This window comes from Cygnus olor, chromosome 1, assembly GCF_009769625.2.
Source record: "Cygnus olor isolate bCygOlo1 chromosome 1, bCygOlo1.pri.v2, whole genome shotgun sequence".
In the NCBI taxonomy this organism is placed as follows: Eukaryota; Metazoa; Chordata; class Aves; order Anseriformes; family Anatidae; genus Cygnus; species Cygnus olor.
In genome coordinates, this window is record NC_049169.1 from 201,477,389 (window position 1) to 201,501,162 (window position 23,774).

General features: G+C 40.6%; 1 protein-coding gene across 2 annotated transcripts; it reads right to left on the reverse strand.

The window, feature by feature from the left end:
* Window positions 1-79: 79 nt before the first annotated feature.
* On the reverse strand, window positions 80-23,738 carry PCF11 (PCF11 cleavage and polyadenylation factor subunit). Of its 2 annotated transcripts, none has more exons than XM_040544317.1 (16): window positions 20,651-23,738; window positions 15,588-15,713; window positions 13,118-13,306; window positions 12,520-12,711; window positions 10,568-11,676; window positions 10,108-10,297; window positions 9,370-10,012; window positions 7,838-9,279; window positions 6,461-6,548; window positions 5,638-5,757; window positions 4,974-5,076; window positions 4,178-4,361; window positions 3,567-3,722; window positions 2,455-2,547; window positions 1,788-1,823; window positions 80-1,181 (listed from the first exon to the last, which is right to left on the reverse strand). In XM_040544317.1, exons 1-16 carry the CDS (start codon window positions 20,837-20,839, stop codon window positions 972-974), a joined length of 5,070 nt encoding a protein of 1,689 aa, XP_040400251.1. In that variant the 5' UTR covers window positions 20,840-23,738; the 3' UTR covers window positions 80-971. The 2 variants fall into 2 exon arrangements, with proteins under 2 accessions (XP_040400251.1, XP_040400250.1); XM_040544316.1 differs by having other exon boundaries at window positions 4,974-5,079.
* Between the last annotated feature and the right edge of the window lie 36 nt (window positions 23,739-23,774).

Consider the following 23,774-nt stretch of genomic DNA (forward strand, 5'->3'; position numbering starts at 1 on the left):
GTATGAATCTTTATTTGCAATCCCACAACCATGCCAGCCACACAAACCCATTACTGAAAGGAAGAGATTTACACAAATATATGCTTAATTTTATTTATTACATTTAAGAAACATTAACATCTCAGGATATCTGGTTTACCATCTAAGTCCAGTCATAAGCAACAAAAAAAAAATATGTTAACCATTTTTCAAATGAGCATTCTTACATTCGTTTCCCCCTGTAATGTAAAGAAAAGTTTGTTCAGCTGTATTAAATTCTTATGTGTGACTAACGGAAAAAAAAAATCATTAAAATGTCTCAGCTACCAGGCATCCTGGTTTGTTAATTGTTTGTTGGCACTTGTGTTCACAATCAAGCACTCTGGTTCCTTTGTTAAATTTTCCCCTTCTACCCAGAACTGTCTTTTTGGTTATTTTTTAATTTTATTTTTAATATCTGGATATGTAAGTTTGTTCAGATAAGTTTAAAAAGAAAAATATAGGGTTGTGTCTTGAGAAGTTCCTGCATCGCTTCCCTTGATAACCCACCTATGAGATAATTGAAGGAAGTTACTTGCTTTCATTTTTCTGAATCTTATTCAGCAAGAGGTCTAAAACAAAGGTCTTTTTAATTCCATTTAAACTGAAAAAAGTACAGAAACACTGTCTTCATTTGATGGTGTGCATAAACATTACACTCCATATATAGCAAAAATATCTTTTATTTATAATTTACATTTCCACAAGTGAAAATTGTACATTTTTACATATACAATTTCATTCCATTAAATTTTCACGCATCTACAGAACTTTCACACAATGACACCTGAAACTGTGCAGGCAGTAAGAAATTCAAATACAAAAATGTATTTATTAACCAAACAGTAGCTAAGGCCCTGCCTCAGCTGAATGTTTTTATTTCATATAAAAAGTATTTGCCTTCCAGAGATAACACAGCAGCTTTTCTGTAAAAAAAACATACCTCATTTTATTTAAATAGACTCATCAGGTTCTGTTTTAATATCTGTAGATGCAGGTGTGCTCTCTTCTGCACAGGCAGTAGGGGTGTCATCAGGTTCTTCTTTGACTTTAGGCGAGTCACAGGACTCTTGTGTTTCTTGTTTAACAATGTCCAACATAATATTTAGAGGATTTTCTACAGGAGTCTTGCTGGGAGATGGTGTGCAATCAAATGATGATGTCTGCAAAACAAACGTTAACATAGCATTACCACATCATTAAAATAGCCACTTTTAAATCCTTTTCCCTTTTAGTCTTTCCTAAAATGCAAACATGTTGACAGTAAAGCACGCAAAATCCAAAATTCTACTTTATCAAGATTCATATAAGGAAGTTTACCATTTAATAGCATTAATTTTTCACAATTACTTTGAAAATGTGTCATCCACATAACAGTGAAATGCTTAACACATTACCATAAAATATTCCCATCTCTCCACAAATGAACTGTACTCCCAAATCATTAAAAATTTAACACACACTATAACACCCACTTACTCCTTTTTTTGCAAATTCCTAAGACTATGCATGTTACTCAATAAACTCATGATGTGTTTTCAAATAATGTTTTTGCTTCAGTCATGTACGACACACAACCTGTTATGATACATTACTATGAAAAATGTATCTTAACAACTTCTGTATTATAAACTTGCCATGCCCAGGGCCTTTGATTCTTTGTCTGGTCAAATGCAACAGAAAGATGGATTTTGAAGACATCTGCTCCCTGTAAAGTCAGTGAACAAACTGAAAGCAAAATGCTTCAAAAATAAGAAGGATTCACTTACGTTTTGGTAGTCTTCATAACAAGATGGATGGTAAATCTGGAAAAGAAAAGTTATACGCTTAAATACAAAAGAATATAGTAGCTGCGCAGGTCATGAACAGAACAGTGTCAATTATGTATCACACAATTCTTCTAGAACAACAATGTTACAAAGTAGGCAAAGTATGGTGTCAAATGTAACTAGGCAAAGATCTTTAGGAAAAGTTATCAGACAAAAAGCCTGGTAAGTATAGGAAATCATACATGGATAGCTGTATATAGAAAGAACTGAACCAATATCTACACCATATATATAAACATTTGCACAATCACAGAATGGTTGAGGTTGGAAGGGACCTCTGGGTCCATCTGGTCCAACCCCTCTGGCAGAGGGGAAGGATCACCTTCATTTTTCTTTTAGCAGAGCAGTATATGAAGGAAGCATAGCGAGCCTATGCTAACAGTACCAGGACTTCAAGCATTTCCAAAGGTTGAGGTATTTATGTACTTGAAAGTCAGGAAAACTATCAGGGGAATCCTTCAGGAGAGGCAGATCACAATGCTGTCTCACCTTCTAGCTATAAATCTTCAGCTGAGTTTTGTTGTTGTTTTTAACTAGGATGTGGGGGGCACAGGTTGGTTTTTGTTTAAAATATCAACAAGTATCACATGTAATAAAATCAGATTACCTTTTCATCTACTCGTATAGCATTCTTTAGGTGCCACTCTTCCTCTTCTTCGTCCCAATATTGTTCAAATTGCTCTTGGCAAATTTCACAGCTCTGAAAAGTTTTTGAAGTAACAGATATATGACGTTATTGAAATAAAACACATGAACTTCAGGAACTTCACAAGTAACAGCTAAATAATGCTCTTTTAAATTAAGATAACTATAGTAGACTAAAAGATGGTTTTTCCTCTACGTTTTAAAAGTAAGTTTAGAAAATATCAATAAAAATTGAGTACAGTTTGTAAATTTAGCAACAATCATCTGACCTTGAATGTTGTTGTCATTTGAGAAAGGCAAGCTTTGCCCATTCAACTAGAAACTCTCTACAAAACACTTTAACAATCTAATGCTGTTTTACTCCCAGATAATACAATCCAGGACAGGGATTTAGGTAAAACAATCCAGTATGGAGATTTATTTTTTTATGGCATCATCTTCACTTTTCCCCATAACTCAACTTTTGAGTTTCAAGTTAACAGGGAGAACTCCTACATGAAGTATTAACACCTTTAATACTTCTGTGTAAAATACATAAGTCAACTCTGAGAACAAGCACAAGTACCTTTTAAAACAAAGGCCTTTTAAAAATTAAAGCAAAGGCCTATATGACTCACTAGCTAGTTTCTTATAGGTTTACCATATAAAAACATTTAATTACTTAACTATGTTGTCTACCTAAATACAAACCTGCTGGTTATTTAAGTCAGAAGATTCAGATAGTTCTTTGTCCTAACACCTAATGTCCTAATGCCTACCTTCTAATGAAAAAAATGTGTAAATATAGCAAAAATCCAGTAAAAATCATTGTTTGAATCACAAGGGATCGTTTCCAACTCACTCAAATTACTCCCCCCTATGGGAACATTCAGTAAATTGACACGCTTTCCCCATTTCAATTTCACTAAAAAGACTGCATGCCAATAGGCATGTAAGTTTTTGTACTACTGGTTATTAATGTTATCTGCCACACACACAAATGCAACACCTATGAAGTGACTGCACACTGATCCAAGACCAAGACTTCAGTCTACTTTATTGCCCATAGGGTAATACAGACAAGCTGAAACTTACTTCAACTGCTCCAGCTGGTCCAGCAGGGACACTCTGAAACTCTTTCTCTTTTGCAGCTTCTTGTGTCTTGAGCACAACTTCTTCGTGGGCTTTTTCAAAAAATTGGCTTTTTGCACGTTCCTCTAGATCAGCTATTTCTTCAAATTCAATCCAATCCTAAGGAAAAGTTTTCATTCACACTCAGACACTTAAAAATAGTCAGAAATATTTAAAACAGAATTAAGGGAAAGAAAAGAAAAATGACATCCCAGAAGCACCTTATTTAGAACATATTACTTCATTGAAACTGAAATGTTTCTCGCGTGCAGCAGAGTGCATGTTTTCCAACAATGCTACCCTACTCAGAAAACCTTTTCCTTCTATTTCTATTCCATTCTCAGTGCAACCAAAGCAGTACCAACAGCTTCCAAGTGCTTATTGTTCATCATATAATTGCCTTTTGTGTTCTGACAGGCATTTATAAAAACTGCTTGAAATACCAAATACAACATTGTTTACCATAGGAAAAATCCTGTGAGAATGTGATTTCAACTGCAATCCTAATGTACATACATAAAGTATAACACTGAATCCAGCCTTTAACGTATTAAGACACATGCTGCATTACTTACTGTTAAACTGTAGTACCACCTTCTGTGCGTAATTTTTCTGCTAACGTCTTTTTCTGTGCGGTTCTGGCGATAATGCCAATCTAAATGATCGGCATAAACATCTGTCTGTGAAGTAGTAAATCTCATTCCACACGAGTAACACTGAATTCCAGTGTACAGTCGATTAATAACACTATCATAACGCCTACAAAAAGGGGAAAAAAAGTTAACATCTTTATGAAAAGAAAGAGGAAGTTTATCAGGAAGTTGATTTGTAGAACTGCAGAAGCAGAAGAAAAGCATGAATCTACTATAAGGTTAAGGCATGCAACACAGTTAATTATTCCTGATTTTCATAACAGTCATTTGAAAACATCTGAATAGGCTCATATGAACTATCCATAAGAAACTCGGTACTGTTAGTAGTGTCATGCCTACTAACTTCATCACCTAATAGCACGTAACATGGTAACACTAGCACTTGGCTCAGCTTTGCAAACTACCACAAAGGTAGCAAACTTAGTACTTCATTTTGTATCACAGCCTTGCTGCCTAAATGACAACATCCCAATTTGGATAAAGGGAAGTTTTCTGTCATTCATTTTCCCTCTTTTTCCTTCCTGAAGTTCTCCAAGACTAACAACAATCAAGAACTGCACATCCTTAGTCATGAAGTAACAATCAAAAATTGCAGGTCCTCTTAGTCAAAAAGTGGCATAACATCTTTTAAAAGCTCTCAACTGTCTTGGATTCCACTATTTATATACTTCCATGCCATTATTCTTACTGCAGCGTAAGCTCATGCTACTATACGCACTGTCTGAGTTCTTCAACCGTAAAGTTCGTGAGGTCTGGGACATCTTGATCACTCTGGTCATCATCTTCCTCTTCAGCAGCTGGCTGGGCTGATGTTTCGTTCACTTCTAGAAAGAATAAAGACAAGTTCATCAAAATTTCAGTACATTTTAAGAAAGAAGTAAGGTGCTGATGAACCTTATTTTTGTTTTATCCGAATATTAATAAATACGATCTGAGTATGCTAAGTTGGAAGTGCATAATAATAGCTGAGTCAGTCTCATATTGTAACATCATTAAAAAAGCACACAGAACACAGTACACTACTACTCATTCCAATTTAGGAAAACAGTATTTCAGCTAAGCTTTCAACATTAAATTTCAATATTCAGATGAACGTATTTCAGAAACTGACAAGAATCTGATTATAATCAAGAACAAGTTACTGAGGCAGGGCACCAAAACCACAACTGGCTGCTCTAAATAGCTTAAGCATACACATCAAGTAATATACATTTTAGAAAGTTAGTAATTCACTTTCGCATGCACCAAATCCTTTCCCGCAAAGCTCAGTTCAAAAAAAAAAAAAAAAAGAGGATGCAAGAACTCACAGGAAGTTCTCACACTTAGCTTTACAATTCAGCTATGTATAACCCAAGTAGTCAGAACATAATGGATCTACATACGTGCTGAAGTGGAATCCGTTTTTGACAGTTTGAGAATTCCTGTTGACAACAGCTTAGCAAACAATTCATTGACATCAAGCTGGCCAAGGTGGTTATCAGGATATGAATGTGGAAGGCCTCCTAGAGAAAAACATCACCATTCAATGATAACATCAAGAATTTACTTCAACTTCTATCAGCACATTTGACAGCACACTTTTCCCTCTGTCTCCTGTTACTTCCATTTTTTTATTTCAAACTATTTATCCACCGTTTGCTTTATATCTAGTTTTTTGACTTACTTCTTCCCTTTCAACAACTTCCTTTGTAACGTAAGTTTTTTGAAGTGCTCTCTACGCTCTCAGCCTTGTAAAGAGACTTCTACTGGATAGTGCTTGTTGAAACACAGTATTTTCTCATTTTATCCTTAAGTATTTCACCAGGACCAATGTACTTCAATTATTTATGACTTGTTGCAAGATTTTTACTAACCAATTCATACACTCAGAATGTTTATACAGCCTGGCAAATGCAAGCCAGACCTACAAACTGGTACCTTTCTGCCATCAAAAAAGCAGACCAAAATTTTGTTTTGCTCTGTTTTAGCACAACTACATACCAAAGCCATGTGGTTAATGAAAAACTAATGAAAGCCTTCAATGTTTGAGGGAAACCCCTAACGAGATTAAAGTACTCCAAAAACAACATCATCTGCCACCTCACTGGGGTTTCCTTCAGTCCACACAGACCTAGTACACCACCACAATACAGAAAGCTAATTTTGTGTGTCCACTAGCAAAGAGAACAGTCCGAAAGAAACAAAAGGAAGTTAACTGTTTGGTACCTGCAGGGTTCTGAACAAAGCTTCCAGGATTTGGCAAATACTGTTGACCTTGGCCATAAGGTCCTGGCTGAGCAGACATGAGCGAAACCTGTAAAAGTAAACATTTAAGCATTCTTTGCATTGTAATTTATTTTTCTTTTAATGATCATTTCTACAAATTTCTCGATTATGTTATAAATATTAAAATCCTCCCACTAGTGAACTATGTTAATTCGGTATTGAAGGGTCCACAAATGGCTAAGTAACCTTTCCATTGTTTTCATGTCCCATCAGAAAAAAAAATCAAAATATATTCACTTTTCCTAATATTTAAATGAAAGAAAAAAACACCTTTTCTTCTTTCTGCTCATCCAGCTTTTAAACATGTTTTCCAAGCCCAGTAATTCAAGTTGATCCTTTTCACCAAAACAGAGCTCATCAGAAAAGTTAAACTGGTAAACATTATCAATAAAGGTCACTATTATTTTTTCTATAATTTAAATAGTATCCACTGTATGAAATGCATTCTGAAGGTTGCAGCAACCCAGCTGCAGCAAACTACATACCAAAAAATATTTTTAGAGTGAGATTGTAATTTTTTTTTTCTCGAATTGCTTTCTGGATTTACTAAAAAAGGTTTACATTGATTAAATTTTGATCCTGTTTGAGGTTAGCAGGACACATTACCTGCTTTTGCTCAATCAGTTAACTCTTCATGTTCAGTTATACCCCAAATGAAAAATGCCCTCTAAAATCTGCAATCTACTGGAAGAAATGTTATCATTCTGATTGATGTATAGTTATTTTCTCCTTTTGAAGAAAGCATTACCGACTGGCAATAGCAAAGACAACTAAACTCAAAGCATGCTGATGCCAAGATCATTTTCCAAAAACGGTATTTAACAATGTCTGCATCTTTCTCAGTTCCCCCAAATTATGGATGTCTGTTACTACTGGCTTGTCGCCTGTACTAAAATCTCCAGAAAGACAATAGGATTATTTCTGGTCCATCCTAATTCTACACCTCTTTAGAAAAATTAATCATTTATATGCACTTGTATCATCAGTCATGATTTATAGAGCTGGCCCTGTTCAAGTTTAATGAAAATGCCAGGCTTCCAATTACCTTATTTGTTTTCAAACTAAAAATGCTAATTTCAGTTATACTCTCACCTACAAAATGATTAGATCTGTTAATTTCTTTTTAAAAAAATCTTAAAATAACAGTGCATGCCCTTCTTGAATCATCCAGATACTACGTGATGACGTTTTAAGTCTGAAACCGTCTCCCAGTGCACCAGCTCTTCAAAAAAATTACGTTTTTAGAGAAAGTAAAACTGCTAATTGTCTACACAAAAATACTTCTGCAAGCAAACTATTTACAACAGTAATTCTTACCTGATTACTTCCCACTGCCATACTATTGAAGTTTCCATATTGAGGACCCTGAAGATTTTTTTCATCAAAATAATGTCCAGATGCTCTCAATGAAAAATTCTGTGCTCCTGGGCCAGCTGGCCCATTGAAATTTGGTCCTGGCGAACCATCAAATATGTCAGGCCTCTGGAACTGCATCCCATGAGATGGCCCACTGTAGCCCTGGCTGGGATGATCAACAAACGGACCACCTTGTCCGTATGGCGACATTTCTAATCTTGAGGCAGGATGGTTAGCTACATTTTCGAACCTTGCACCTTGAAGGCCAAGGGGCAGGTCAAACCTTGAGGCTGGCTGGTGAGGACCATCAAATCTTTGAGGTATGGCTGTATCAAATCGTGGCTGTCCCTGCTGGCCAGGTGCCCTTTCAAATCTTGGGCCAGGCTGTCCGTGAATTCCATCAAATCTTTGCAAAAGAGATAGCTGTCCAGGCTGACCATCAAATCCAGCATGACAGCCATCGAATCTTGGACCCGTCCGTCCCAGAGGACCATCAAATCTAAGTCCACCAGCTCCCTGGTGTACTGGTCCGTCAATCAACCTAGGACCCACACCTGGTGGTCCATGTGGTCCCTCAAATCTGAGCCCGCCCCCTGATGGCCCATGTGGCCCCATAGGCTGCCCATGCGGCCCCTCAAATCTGAGGCCACCTCCAGGTTGACCATGGGGCCCCAATGGCTGTAAATGTGGCCCCTCAAACCTGAGACCACCCCCTGGTTGACCATGAGGCCCCAAGGGCTGACCATGGGGTCCCTCAAACCTGAGACCACCCCCTGGTTGACCTCGAGGCCCCAGAGGTTGACCATGAGGCCCCTCAAACCTGAGACCACCTGAAGGCTGACCACGAGGTCCGTCAAACCTGAGACCAACTCCGGGTCCTTCAAATCTAGGACCACCTACAGGCTGGCCTGCAGGCCCCTCAAAGCGCAAAGGCCCAAGAGGTCCCTCAAACCTCAGTGGACCTCCTCCTCCAACCTGTCCTGGGGGTCCTTCAAATCTGAGAGCCCCTGCCAGCTGCCCTGGCGGCCCTTCAAATCTTAAGGCTCCTGCTCCCCCTGCCCCCGCCAGTGGTCCATCAAACTGTGATGCACCTGCTCCGACCAACGGCCCCTCAAATCTCAGAGCAGCCTGTCCAGGTGGCCCATCAATTCGAGAATTTGAACCAGCAGCAGGACCATCAACAAAAGGACTTCCTGGTCCATCTACCCCAACCCTTGCAGCAGGTGGTCTAGGTGAGCCATCAAATAGAGGTCTGTCTTCCATTAGTGCACTTATTCTCTGCTTGGCTTCAATGCCTCCAAATCTTGATCCTGGACTTTCTGGAAATGGTGTTTTCTCCGGATCCTCATACCTAGCTCTTTTGAAACGCTCACTGAATGGCGATCTTGGTTCCTCTCGAACACCTGAAAAAAAAAAAAATAAAAGCAACATATAACCACCCACCAAAACGCTGCAATTATTTAACATCTGTAAAATAAAGCAAAAAAATGTACCAGCTTGCCCGAGAAGCTGTCTTTCTTCACGATTATCGAATCTGCAGATTGCGTCACCATCTATTTTCTGGAACTCCGGTGTGCCTTTTCCCTGTTGTCTGAGAGCATCTCTAAATTCCTCTGATTCTCCCCAGCTGTCGTAAGGATCGAAGGTTTTAGAACCTCTTGCTCCTTTGGTAGCATTTTGTTCCTCAAGTCTTCGTCGACTCTCAAGCGGTGAAAGGTTATCAGGAAAAGGTCTGTTAGTGCCACTTACAGGAGAATGCCTCCTAGATCTTTCTCCAAATGGCTCTTTTCTGTCAAATTGTACTCCACGTTTCGCTTTTGCTTGCTCACATTCTATTCCAGAAAGCAATGCATCGGGTAGATGATACTCCAAAATATCATCGGGATCCAACAGATCAAGCCTTGATAATGAATGCTGAACTTGGGTTCTTTTTAATTTAGCTTTGTGTTCGTAGTATGTTAATTCTGCATCAGATAGAAGAGGTTTCTTTTTCAAAACGCATTTCTCCTCTGTAGGGCTATCCCACACATTACATCTGTGCTTCCCTTCCTGGTACTGGAACAGCTGTCGAATCTGATGAGCTACCATGAGGAATTCATCTTGAGTTATTTCACCAGATGCTAAGCGATCATTGGCCTGGAACATAAAGTTGAAGTTTAGATTTCTAAAAAGAAAAGAAAAGCACACCTACATCCAGGACATTACTATGAAGACAAGCTAATCAGTATTACCTTTTTAAGTAATTCTCTCTTGCTTGCAGATGTCAATTCTTTGGGAATTTGTAAATTGGCATCCACACTTAACCTGTGCTGCTGCTTTGGTGCTCGGGGTGATAAAATTCCTTTAGCAGCGGTCCAGTTTTCCCGGTGTCTTTGGTGAGGAGATTTACCAAGTGCTTGGTGTTCTTCACTCTGCTGCGAGCTGAAAACAGAACGTATTTAAAATATAAATTATTTCTTTATTCAGGACATATCTGTTACATCCTTATTAGAACTGATCATGGCAAAACATCACAATCATCTTAGAATCTAAGTAGGCATAATTTCTCTATTTAACTACAAATAAGGTAAGAAACTTCATCAACAATTTTTGACAATCTGAACATTTCCTCTCAGAATCTGACTACACTGAAGTCAGCAGTAGAATTTCCACTGACTTCAGACATAACCTGTTTAAAAGATGGTAACTTACTTTTTATTTTCTTCCCAACCAGATTTCCACCTCTTGCCTGCTTTGGATCCCTGCCAGTTTTCTGCATTCTCCTTTGGATCGGGAGAAGCTTTTGCAGAATGCTGACTTGCTGTTTCTTGAGGCCTGTCTTCTTGGGCTTTTTTAACTCTCCGTGGATCTCGCACCTCTTGTTTCACATTCCGCTTATTAGAATTTCTTTCATCTCTTGCTGCCTGTGTGGCTTCTTCAACGTGAGACTGCTTAGGACCTATCTGACGTATCTTTCCAATTTTAGGAGTTGACGAAGTGGGAGATAAGCTTCTGAGTCTTCTTTTGGGTGACCTCCTCTCTCTTCTTTTTGGAGAATGTGTAGATGGTGACCGTGACTTAGGAGAGCGTGATCGTGACCGTTTTCTGTTACTTGATCTCCCTTGTTTTCCACCCTGTTTTTCTGATTCTTCTGTAGGTGTGTCTTGTTTCTGAACAACACCATTAATTACTTTATTTCTGCTGCCTACTGGTCTATGTTCACACATCTTATGTTCCTCTTTTTCTTTTTTCTCTACATTTCTCCTCTTCTCTTTCACCTCATCCTCCTTGCCCTCTGGCTTTTCTTGAAGATGTCTTTTCAGTCTTGGATCCCGTTTACTGATTTCAGATACTTTTGTGCTTTCACTTTCCTGGTTTTTAGTATCTTTAGTATTGGGTAACTTGTTTTTCAAAGGAGATGGTGATTTAGATTTTGCTTCTGACTGATCAAGCTCTTTCTTCTGTATTTTTTCACCTGCTTTCAATTTCTCTTGCTTTGTGGAGTTTTGTTTTTCAGCCTGGGATGTTTTGCTTGCCTTGGTATCAGACTGACTGGTTGTATTTGGTGGAAATTCTTTCCTATGAGATTGATCTTTAGCATGAGAAGAATGTTGAGCCATCCTATTAAGTCGAGGATCCCTATTTACTATTTTGATATCATGAAGTGGAGGACTTGGGGATGGTTTAATTTTTTCAGATTGCACAGAAGTCTGATGAGGTGGTTTAACTGTCATATGAGGTGTCTGAGACACATGTGGCTTGGAAGGTGCTGGAACTGAAGCTATAGTAGATGATCCTTGCTGAACACTAAGAGAAACAGCCTGAAATAGGGGGAAAAAAACAGCATTAACCTGCATGATAAAACTCCTACCCAGAGATACTCATGTTTTGACTTGAAAACAAAACTATAAATAGAAAACACTTGTAGTTATATAAGGTTCAGCCATTTAACTGAAAATGACCAATTAATTGCTAATCACAGGCATTAAAATAATGCAGTACCTTCACAAAAGATCAAGTTGTAACGCAAAATCAATGCAACATCAATGCTGCAAAATACATAAACCTAAACATGTTCTCATTACAGCATTATTTTTTCTATATATTTGACATATTCATGACAATTAAATTAACAAATATGTGATTTTTATCCCCTACACTTCTAAGATGTTTATTTTCTACCATCAACAGTTAAAACTGGAAGACTTTCTATTATGAATGTAAAACAATACAACTTAACCGCCACCTTCAGATGTTGGCATTAAACCAAACTGACCCTGTGAGGAAACTGCCTTTGTATTGCTAACGATCAGGATTCCTTGTTCTATAAAGAAATGCTACTCTTTTTCAAATCAAATATATTTGAAAAAGCCTGTCTTGTGGTGAACCACAGGAAGGGGTGCAAAACTAGGATCATAGACACACATTATTTTGGAGAGAAGTTAGTAACAAAACACAAAAGCTTCTTCTAAACCTGTTTTGAGTGCAATTCTTACAATTTGTAGGTAACAAATATTGGTCTAGAACACCAGAACAAGTTGCACTGCTCTAGTCCTAAAAGAGCTACACTTCTCTAACATAATTTACTGCAGTTACCTGTATAGCTAAGGTACTATCCAAAAGTGAGACCCAACTATGGACATTTCATCAACTACCCTACTCACCAACTGTGCTTTAGTCTGTTCCAGCTCCAGCTCTAATTTTTTTTGCTGAAGTTCTAACAACTGTTTTTGCTTTGCAAGCAATTGCTGCCTTATCAGTTGCTCCTGTGTCAAATTCTTTTGTATTTCAGGAACAGCTGGAGGAGTAGAGGCACCAGAAGTGACAGCAGAGGTAGGTGCAGTAGATTCCTCTGGCTAAAAACAAACATAAGAAAAAAGTTACACATAAAATCTTAATGGAATCAGCTAACTATCTCCTCTAACTGTTATGGTGACCCAACACTGGGACTTCGTGTAACAGTTACAAATTGCATTTCTAATGCAAAATATAAAACATTTTAAAACTTTTGCTCCACTAGAATTTGCCCACTGTGACAGGTTTAAATATGCTATTTAATATATCAATGTTCACAAATCTAGGATCCAGTTTTGAAATACAAAAAACAAACCCATCAGATATTCTTAGTTAGGAAATTGCTCTTACCTGTCTACAAAGATCAGATGCTTCATTCTTAATATACTAAATTGTCAAAAAACAGCACACGAACAATGAAAACTACATATATTACCATCTGTTCATACAGTAGGAATAAAAACTTACCGATTTATTTAAAAACTTAGGATTCACATGGATGCTAGAAGTATTCACATTTGGGGGCAGAGGTTTAATTGGCCAAGCAGGATCTAATGAGTTGACTCTGACATCAAGGGCATATAGTTTCTTCAAAGGAAAAATATCATCCCATGTGGAGCGTAATTTAAATAAACTTTTCCTAGTATTTTCATCCACCTAAAACAATAAAACAATTCTATGGCTTGTTAAGTTAATATAAAACAACTTCTAAAACTTTTCTGTAGAACTTAAGGCTTCATTTGTTTAATATTCTTATCAATTTTATCATTTTAACACCATGAACTGGCTATACAGAACTTATAAGTAAAGCAGACTTTTACATCTACACCAACAGAATCAGTAACAGAAATTCAGATGTGGAATTGTCATTTCAAGGCCATTCGAAGGTTTTATTGCGTATTACCATTCTCTGAGAATTTTCTTTCAACTTTTCCATTACCAAAATTCTCACTTTACTTGGCCAATTTCTGTGAAAAAGAAAATACAGTAACAAAAATATCGAAAGGCAGCAGCCTCTGAGACAATACATTATTCAAGTGTTTGTGCTGAATGGCATAGAGCAATGGCAAACAAGTCAGAGAACAATGAATTTTCTGAACAGAAAAGGTGTTTTGTTCAGCTGTTTAATCACTGAAGGTTTTTTTTTTCCTAACAAATCCAACAAAATGTATGTTAGCTAAAATGAATTCAACCATATTTCAGGTCTAATTTTGCAGTTGAACTATCTGTGAGCCACAAATCAAGCATATTTGCAGTAGTGCCTCCCATTTTTCCTCTCTTTACAATTAGATTGAATCATCTCATGACAGGTAAGTCAGAAATTCACATTAAAGCAAAATTCTGTTCATCTCATAACTCAAGTAGTTAATTTTAAATCAATTTAAAACATTTGAGGACAAAAGCTGTCCTACTGTGAATATTCTAATTCAATCATGAAGCATTGACCCTGGAGACCCTTTTTTGCTACAGTTTTATGTTAAGATGTTACAGCAAGACATACTGTCCAGAAGTTCAGAAAGTTCAGAGGTTTGTTGAAGAGGGAGGGTGGCAGGAACTCCAACAAAAATAATTCATACTTAGCTACTGGGGAGTGGGATGGTGCATCTATGCAATTTTCAATGAGTGGGTACGAAGCTGACCATGAAAGGTGCTGTAGTGACTGAGCAAGTTTCTGACTTTGTTACGTGTTTAAAGATACCTTAGCGACCATTTACTGGTAAACAAATGCTTTTAACAATGTCAGTGACTAGAATTCCATCTTGCAATACCATCAATTAAGTTATCTGAAGTGACTGCCACTTTACACAATTAATACAAATTCAATAGTTCTAGTTAGCTTAGTAGACAGTTAGGCTACCAAACTCTGGAAAATCAGTTATTATCAGTTATTATCCAGAGCTTCAGCTGCCAGAAGTTTAAATGCAACTCAGTGAAGAACACAATCTAATACCAGAAAAACAAGTGAATGTCTACCTATCTACTCTACACACAGGAGTTCAAATTTTCTGTGGTCATTATTACAATCTGTTCCTTATTTAGCCATGCATTATACATGTGAAAACCATATAGAAAACATTCTAGGATCACAGATCCTCACTGGTATGTAAAGATAAATATGCAAAGCTCCACTCATCTCATTCATATGAGACGCTACTTTCTCAGAGCATACAGGATACCACAGAAGTTAACCCTTCATTTCAGATCCAACATAAAGCCGTTCAAGTCCAATCTTTCAAAAAATGGACTTGGATTTGCCTTTCTCACTGAAGAATAAGCACAATTTACTTTTTTGTGGTTAAAAACTGAGAGAAAAAAATGTGGCAGTTGAATGAAATTAAAACATATTTGTAATGTAACAGCAATACACTCTTATGACCTTCTCCCCCACATATATATATATTTAATATTTAAATCACAGACCACCAAGAGAGTATCAGGTGTTAGTGATATTCTTCATAGTTTAAGCACTCGTTTTGTACATCAAAAATTATGTGCATCAGACAAATCTAAACTACAGGAGAGGGAAGAAAGCTCTGAGAAATCTCTACAAAACTGATTCTCAGTATACTCCTGACATAAAGGCTATTTACTATCTTAAAAAAAAATCAACAATTCGTAATTAATTGGTCTGTATATTACAAAAAGTCCATCCAGGTAACAGTAACCAAGAAAAAAATAGTAATATCTTGCCTGGATAGAAAAATTACAGAAGTTTAGGAACCAAATTAAGTAAGACTTTATATTTTTGGCTAACTTAACTTACGGACTTGACAACAACAGGAATACCCGTCCACATTATAGATACATACTGAGATTTATAAAAACCGATTAATTCTTACGGTTTACCACCCAAGAAAACCCAAAACTGAAAGCATGTGTTTATTTTACCAGGAACAATTTTGCTTAGAATACAGAACTTTTCTGAAAGTGTATATACCTTTTCAAATACACAAATAAATGTTGCAACTAGGTTTTTAGTAAATGCAGTAAGATACTCTCTTCCCACATTCTTGACAATGGAATCCATAAGGTACATAACAGGGAGCTTCTCTGATGCAGGAGCCTGGAGTAATAAGAAGAAACTGAGAAGTTTAGTACAACAAAACATACTTTAAGCTATTTAAATAAAGGGATTACCAATCCCAGAAATACAGACCTCTCATTTTGGTTGCCACTATAAACACCAAGGGATTTGCTTGGGATTTTTTGTTTATACAAAAACTTAATTTGGAAAATCAATACTCAGTTCATAGTACAATGCAGTGGGTCTATCACAGAAAAAAAGGAACACCTTAGGTTATTCTGTTTGTGTCTCAAAGCTTTGGGGAAAAAAAAGAAAAAAGAAAAAAGAAGCCCACAAGACAGTATTAATGCTAGCGTACCGAGCGTAACCTTTCAAAAACCACTTGAGAAAGTAAGTTAGCAGGAAACCATCGTTAGCACTTCAAGGAACTTCTAAAAATCGTTTATAATTCAGACCTCCTGAATGCTTGTTTTTCGGGATTTCACAGAACACAAATCAGACTTCTGGCAAACAGCCCAAATTAGTGAACTTCTGCAGCCGTAGATTATATGTAGAGTATCACAGTCTTTTTATATACTACACGCAGAATAGGTCGCAACTACTGCATTGTAATCCAAACGAACGGAGCAAGGAGTCCCATTTTCTCTTGGCACTTGTAGATAGTGACAGTCAGGTTTTCAGTTAGATGTGCAGTTAGAACAAAGTTCTAAATCCAGACAAAACTCAATCATCAAGTCGACCCGGCAAAGACACAGAGAAGCTCAGGAACTGCAACCACAATTTTCACAGATGGGAGTCTTCATATTCTGGACACATCTTTGCTACAAGAGGCAGCTTGGTTTTTTTTTGTTTGTTTTTTTTTTTGTTTTGTTTTTTGTTTGTTTTTAAATCCACATTCAAAACTTGTAGCAAGTTTGTGCGTTAGAAGTGTGGTGACGCTGGACTGCTACAGCAACTTCTAATGTACACCAAGCACCACCGGCCCAAATCAAGGTGTTTTTAATGCCCACCATGGGCTTTCGCAAGCAGAAGGCACAGCAAAGTTCCAGAAAGCACCAGCAAGTACACAGACTTGTTGAAGAGGACAATGTGAAAGACACCACCACAAGCTGCGTGTTGACCGCGATCCCCTTAGAGGAGCATCCACTCATAATAACTTTTAAGTCCCATTCACCATCCGGTAAACTCAGGATAAAACCAGAATAACTTCACCGCTCATTTTAAACAGGACAGGCTACCCTGTTAACGCCTTACTTCACAGCCCCATTGTCCAGACAAGCGTGTGGAAGTGCTCTTGCTTTACAATTCTTCCTTCCCCATTAAGGTGGTTCACAGAAGGGCAACAGTACTTTTATATGGGTAAATCACACTGTTTCCTCACCCTTAAGTGTGTATTAATTTACCATGGCCTGAAACTTACATCGGAAAGGTCAGTTTCCTGTTAACTGGGGGGGAGGGGATCACTGCCTCTGAGCATACTGAAAACCGTAATAGGCAGCTGATATTTTTTGGATATGGAAAGAAAGAAAAGTGCAGTTAAGCTACCTAAAACTAATTGTGGTACATTAAAATATTTTACAGCACTTGTATTACCTGAGAGCTGAGCACACTGACTTAATACTGAGCTGTAAACAAGCTAATATGCAAGCGGTTAGAATAGGGGCATCTCTCTAGCCTCAACGCTCCAACCCTGGATGTAAAACTACTTAATATTAAATGTCCGGGAAATACGGGTTTCTTCTTTAATGCAGCCTACACAATGGCACATTAAAAACACTAAGTTCTGAATGCCTTCCTTTATTAAAAAAAATGACAGTGCGCAGTTTCTGACTTTCAAAGTCAGCTTTTAGGGAAACAAAGAGCTGTCTCAGCAGCACCAATGCCCAAGAGCTACTGGCATAGTACACCATATTCTTCCATTTCACCAGCATTTGGAAGTAGCTCACTACCCTCCACTAAGTTTAAAGTTTGAGACGCTGGGGCATCCATTTAGTAGCAAAGGCACTGTGGCAAGTTTAACTGTCACCTTCATTACGCGTCAGACTGTTGAAAAGCAATCATACAGGGAAAGACTGTAATCTAGTAAGGACACCTACTTCAAAATATGACACAGAATCACAAGTTCAGCAGCGTATCCTGCTTCAAAGATAAGTAAGCTATTCGGGTGTTACATTTTAAGAACCAGGACTTAAATATGCTTGGAATACTTAAGCCTTCACTTCTGGAAATGTTTATTATGTCAAGCTATCTAGCACACATTCCAATAACCACACAAGGGAGTCCCAGATTTGAATGTATTTTGTTTTCAGGCGATCTACACAGCATCCCCTAGCAAGAAAGAGACCCACATGACGCTAACCAAAAGGCAGGGAGGCTCCACATAACCACCAGAACACAGAAGAATGCTAACTGTGTTTCTCAGCTTAATATTAAAAACTTCATCACATAATTCCCACTGTTCTTTCAAAAAATGTATGAAAGCTATTGTTGGAAATGTGTGGCTTTTTTTTTATTAGTTTCCTCAAAAGTTTCAACCTTAAAAAAAATCATTATCTGGTAATTGAACCCCGAGTCACAAACTTGTGAAAAAAAATTGTTTAAAAAATAACCTTGTATACAAAATGGGTCTTGGAAACAAATTCTGCACTATACAATGGTAAATAAAAAGACAAATACATATTTCACACTTTTTATTTACAAATTTTATAATACCAGTCACACATTTCAGAACCATTTATTAAATTGTAAAGCAGACCACTCAAGTTTTACACTAAACAAACTGTCTCCAGGCAACACTTTTTAAAAGTGGCTTAGTAAAGGAGATCGCTTTCCCAAAAACAACTAAGAACTTGCCTTGAATAAACCACAGTCACAAACAGTAACTAGGCAAAACTAACCATTGATACAGGATTTAAGACATCTTTAAAAAACACACTTCAGGGCAGACTCTAAATCACCCAGAAATGAAGAAATTTGACAGCATTGATATTATCACAAGTTACGTTATATACATCCACTGCCCTTTAGGAGATATAATGGTGAGATCTATTAGATTGAGGTCACCTCCCCAAGGAATGGCAAAACTTGGCCACTGGCAGCATTTAAAACTAGACTGGAAGAGGTCTGTGGAACACTAAAGAGCCATCCTGCATTGATAGAAAGATAGATTAAATAACTTAAGAGATCCTTCCCTCCCCATCATTAGATAGTACAATTCTCACCATTATAAACCATGATTTAAAGCCAAAAGGAAAAAAAGCCTACAAACACCTGATATCAGAGGGAGCAAGGGAAACAACGGGGGAGGGGTGACTGGCAGGAATCGGGACAGACTGAAAGAAGAACGCTTTTCTTATAAAAAGGTCCTGGTAAAAAGGTGCGGCAAACCCCCATCCATGTGCTGTGGCTGACTGATGTCAGCAACTGCCTGGGTTGGGCTCAGAGGGAGCCTCCTCTTTCCCTTCTTTTTATATCATGTGCCTTTCAGACGCCATGTTAGGATCCTACAGGCTGCTGCAGTTTCTACAGTCAGGGAGAATTACTTCTTCCCCATCCTCGACCGATAAACTTCTCTAGCCATGATGAATTAGATCCACACACAACACTAGCTTTTACTCAAGGCACAGATCACCTGAAATCCAAACAGGTTATCCCAAGCCCACGTAATTTTCTCTAAGCAGGCAGAGCAAAACCACCCCCATCACCACCACACGCAGACTTCTCTACCCAGAGCAGATGATCACCTTTCACCCACAAACTTTTCTGACAGATTAGTGTCATGTCTCGCCCCCCTCCCCCCCCCCCAATTAATATCCCATAGGGACCACGCTGGGAAAATAACCTTATCTTCTGAACTATAATATACTTAAATGTATTTTATACTTAAAATGATGCTTAAAGTAATACTTAATCGTTAAATTTAGTCCTTCTAAAGCGGACAACTCCCGTGCTTAAACTCCATCTTATTTCCGTTCCTTCGAACTACCCAGAAAATAAAAAAAAACAACTCCACAATATCCCCCGGCCAGGCCCTCCCTACTGATCGCGGTACTCATCTAAGGGTAGAAAATCGCTTAAATGCAACGCTTGGGGACTACAACACCAGCTTCGAGACACTCAACACTGGCTCCGGGGAAGGGGGAAAACCCAGCGAGGAGGGCGAGGTGCTGCTGCCCAGTCACTGCCGGGCCGCCATGTTGTGCTGCCTGCTATTTATTTCCACGGGGCTCCTCCACTCGCCAGCCACGCTCTGCCCCTTTTTTTTTTTTTTTCTCTCCACTCCCCCCCCCCCAGCGCCTTTTGGTGGGGGCGAGTCCCACACCCTCCCCCCTGCTACCGACACCCCTCCTCTGCGGCTGGGTACTGGGGGGACCCTTCCCCTCCCTCGAGTCCCCTGCTCCCTATGGTTTTTCTTTGCGGGGGGGGGTGGGGGGGGGGTTGGGGGGGGAAAGCAGCAGCCTTATTGAAGCCCCGCGGTGTTTAGGACGAGCTCCCGTGCTCCCTGACCCCGCCTGAGCCCCGCTCCCCTCCGCCCCCTGCTCCCCCCGCAGCGACCCCAAACTCCTGACCCTCTCCCCAATAATAAATAAATAAATGAAAACCTCTGGGCTTCCTGTTTTCCGGGAAAGCCGTGCCCTCTCTGCTCACCCCTGGCTAGCCCACCCCCTCTCCCTGTTTGCCTGCGAGCCCCCAGCCCAACCGCCCCCACCCCACCACCAGCCTTCCTCAGCCCCTCCTCCGCCCCCCCCCCCCCCCCTCCTGCCCTAATTCCCCTCCTTCAGGCCCTCATCTCCCCCCCTTTTCGCCTCCTCTGGGTCAGCTTCACCCCTCCACCCCTCCTCGGGCCGTCTCCCCCACGCCCTTTTCCTCCTTTCCCCCCCTCCCCCCTCCCCGAGGCCGCCCCTAACCCGCAGCCCCGGGCCGGCTTATCCCCCCAGCAGTATAGGTAGGAGTAGGAGTCGGTGGAATATAAAAACCTTGGCGATTTGCGCCTCGATCAGGGAGACGATGTCCTTGGCGAAGGGCACGTTCTCCTCAGCCAGGATGGTCAGCATGTTGATGTGCGGCTTGCTGTTGAACGTCAGGTCCTCCAGCGACGACTGGTAATCGCGACACGCGTCCTCCCGGGCCTCGCTGCTACCAGCGCTGCCCTCCGGGGCCGACATGTTCCTCCGACCGGGGCGCCCCGACCCCCACCGACCGACAGCCCCCTCCCCGCGATCTCCCCCCTTTTTTTTTCCTTTTTTTTTTTTTTTTTTTTTTATGCTGCCGCCGCCTCCGCCGCCGAGCGATGCCGCCCCCCCCGCCGCTGCCGCTGGGCTTCCTCTACCGCATCCTTCGGGCCGCGGCTCCCTCCCGCCGCCGGCGCTGCTTGAGGTGCTGGTGCCGCGGGTGCCGCCGCGCCTCCGGTCGGTCGGCCGGCCGCCGGCTCAGTCTGGGCGCTCACAAAATGGCGGCGGCGGCTACGGCCCGCGGACCTCTGCCTCCAACCGTTGCGTCATGTGAAATTGCGCTGAGGGGAAAGGGGCCGGCGGCTTGGAAAGCCCCTTTTGTTCCCTCGCCGCCTCCCGATTGGCTGGCGGATCCCCTGCTCGAGCGTCGATTGGCCCGCCCGGCAGCGCGCCCGCCTTCGGGCGGTTGGGAACGCCCCTTCTCCCCGCTGATTGGTTGCTGCGCTCAAGGCCCGCGCTCGCCCCTGAAGGGCGGCTCGCGATTGGCCGCGCTTCCCTACCGCCCTTCGCTCCTCACTCGCTGGGCCTTGTCCTCCCGCCTTCCCTTTCCGCCCCCGAGCTCCGATTGGGGCCCCGCGCTCAGTCCCGCCTTTTCCTCCCGACCCTCGGTGCTGATTTGCGCCCCCGGCGAGGCCCCACCCGCGCCGCGCTCACTATTGGCTCATGGTTGCCATAGCAACGCGGCCTACCCGCTGCCGCCCCTGCGGCCTAGGCCCGGGGGCGAGGCCGCGGCCTGGTGGCCCCTCAGGGCCCCGCTCAGCACCCGCCTTGTCCCCTAACGGGGAGCTTGTGGCGATGGAGCCCGGCGGATTTGTGCAACCACAGAATTCCCTCATCGGGAGGGAGGCAGCGCCCCCTGCTCTGCTCCCAGTCTGCCCTGCGCCTTTTTACCCCTAAAAAACAGGGGTTTAGGTCCTTGTGCCAGTCACCCCAAAAAAACAGGGGTTTAGGTCCTTGTGACAATCACACCTAAAAACCAGACAGCGTTTAGGTCAGAAATTAGGAGACACTTCTTAGTTCAGTTGTCCCACTCAAGGGGTCGATGAGCAGCGTTTGGGGTTTGCAAACCCCAAGGTTTGGAGGTAGCAAAACCTGCTCTTTTGTCATGATACTTGCCCAAAGTTGATAACGCTCGGTTCTTAACACGTTTAAGGTCCAGCTCTTCCTTGCCCCTCTTCACATGTTACTTATTAACTCAGCAGGGCAAAGGAGGCCGTTGGGTAAATGCTTCGTTAAAATACACTTGCAAATTAAAGTACACTTGCAAAACACTCCTGTCACAAAATCATTTTTAAAGGATATCTGCGTGTGCAGCAGAAAGATAGCAAAAATTGAGATTTGGCAGATCTGTGGTAAAAACAGCTGTTTGCCCTTTTATCTCATAAAAAACGTATTTTAGTTTCTATCTCAGCATTTGCATCCTTTTCTGAAAAACGAGACCTTCAAAATGGGGAAGAGGGGGCCGGAAATGCACCGGCGTCTTTAATCTGCCTGTTTAATTGGACGTTCGTGTTTGTTCCGGTACACCTCGAAATGCTGTGCGTTGCACACACCACTTCTCCTTTACAGCGTGCCATCATAAGATCAGAAAATGAAACTCAAGTTTTTGTTTCCGTCCAACTGAAGCTAGGGCTTCAAGGTTTTTTCTCGGTGTAAATGTTAGCCAGCTATTTGAAGACACGCTGCCTGTGACAAATATTAATCATGTACCAGGAGTCAAGCCATAATGTAAACTCAGTTTATTTGGCAAAAATAGTATATAGTGTTCAACTCCTAGGGGAAAAATGTGGGGGTGGGGAAATTGAGCTCCTCCCAAAAGTACTATATTTGTAAGTTAGAATAATAATAATTACTGGAGTAAAACCGATAAAACAAGCAAAACTGCTTTGATGAGGATGTCATGTAGACCAAGGCCACCCTCAAAAGTAGATTTGCTGTTAATAAGTCAGCAACCAACTGAGGCTGGTGTGAGGCGAAGCAGTTGTCAGCCCTCCGGAGCACACCCCCAGGATCCCTGAATCCATGCACACCCTGCATGCCTGAGCGCATCCAGTATTTCAGCGTGTTATTAGTTTGTCTTTACTGGTCGTAGTACGCAGCCAGTAGTACCTCCGCAAGGTCTGCCGGCTGTTAGCCCGTGAGGCCCCCATGCTAATGAGTTGTGGGAACACTCCATCCTGCAAGAGATCCGTGGAACAGCTCATTAGGAGTGGCACAGAAACCCATGTTGAGTCTGTCGTTGGACTGCCTAATGAAAAGTTGTTTATCGCTACAGAAATTGCCATGCCAACAGTAAGGCCAGAGCGTGGATTTATCCTTGGCTGCAAAAGCGTGCTTCATTACCTGCGTTTTTGAAACCACCTTCTAAAAGCATATCCCATCGCAGCATAGCTTTACTGAAATCATTCAAAAATGCTTCTAGGACAAATACGTTCCACCTCTTCCTATCCCAGTAGGCATAGATGTTGGATAAAGTCTTTCTGTACAGATGCAGCAAGAGTTTTTTGCTGGTATACACTCACCAAAAAGCATTTAGAATAAACCTAGTTGTAGCACACCTGACTTGAGAATCACCAGCAACTGATAATTAATCTTGCAGGATAGTTGTGATGGTATAGTACTACATCAAAAAACATATCAGCGTAAGTAGCCTTCCAGAATTTATTACATTCCCAAACATCTATAGTTGTGCTTGAAAATGCTTCTCCTTGTGGTTATGCTTGAGCTGAATTTTCCTGGGAAGTTTAATAAAATTCCTTTGAACTGTTTTAGAGCTAGGCAAGTATAGAAAAAAAAATCTCTAGGCACCTAGAAATGTTCTTCCTGCTTTTATTCTAGTAAAAAAAAAAAAAAAAAAAAAAAAAAAAAA

What these genes read in the sequence shown, in the direction of transcription:
- PCF11 (XM_040544316.1), bottom strand. Translation starts at nt 20,839, where the DNA reads ATGTCGGCCCCGGAGGGCAGCGCTGGTAGCAGCGAGGCCCGGGAGGAC. An exon ending in CTAAGTTTTTAAATAAATCG is followed by an intron (nt 12,712 to 13,117) that starts GTAAGTTTTTAT and finishes GTTTGTTTTTAG; the next exon opens with CCAGAGGAATCTACTGCACC. An exon ending in GTTATGAAGACTACCAAAAC is followed by an intron (nt 1,182 to 1,787) that starts GTAAGTGAATCC and finishes TTTGTTTTGCAG; the next exon opens with ACATCATCATTTGATTGCAC.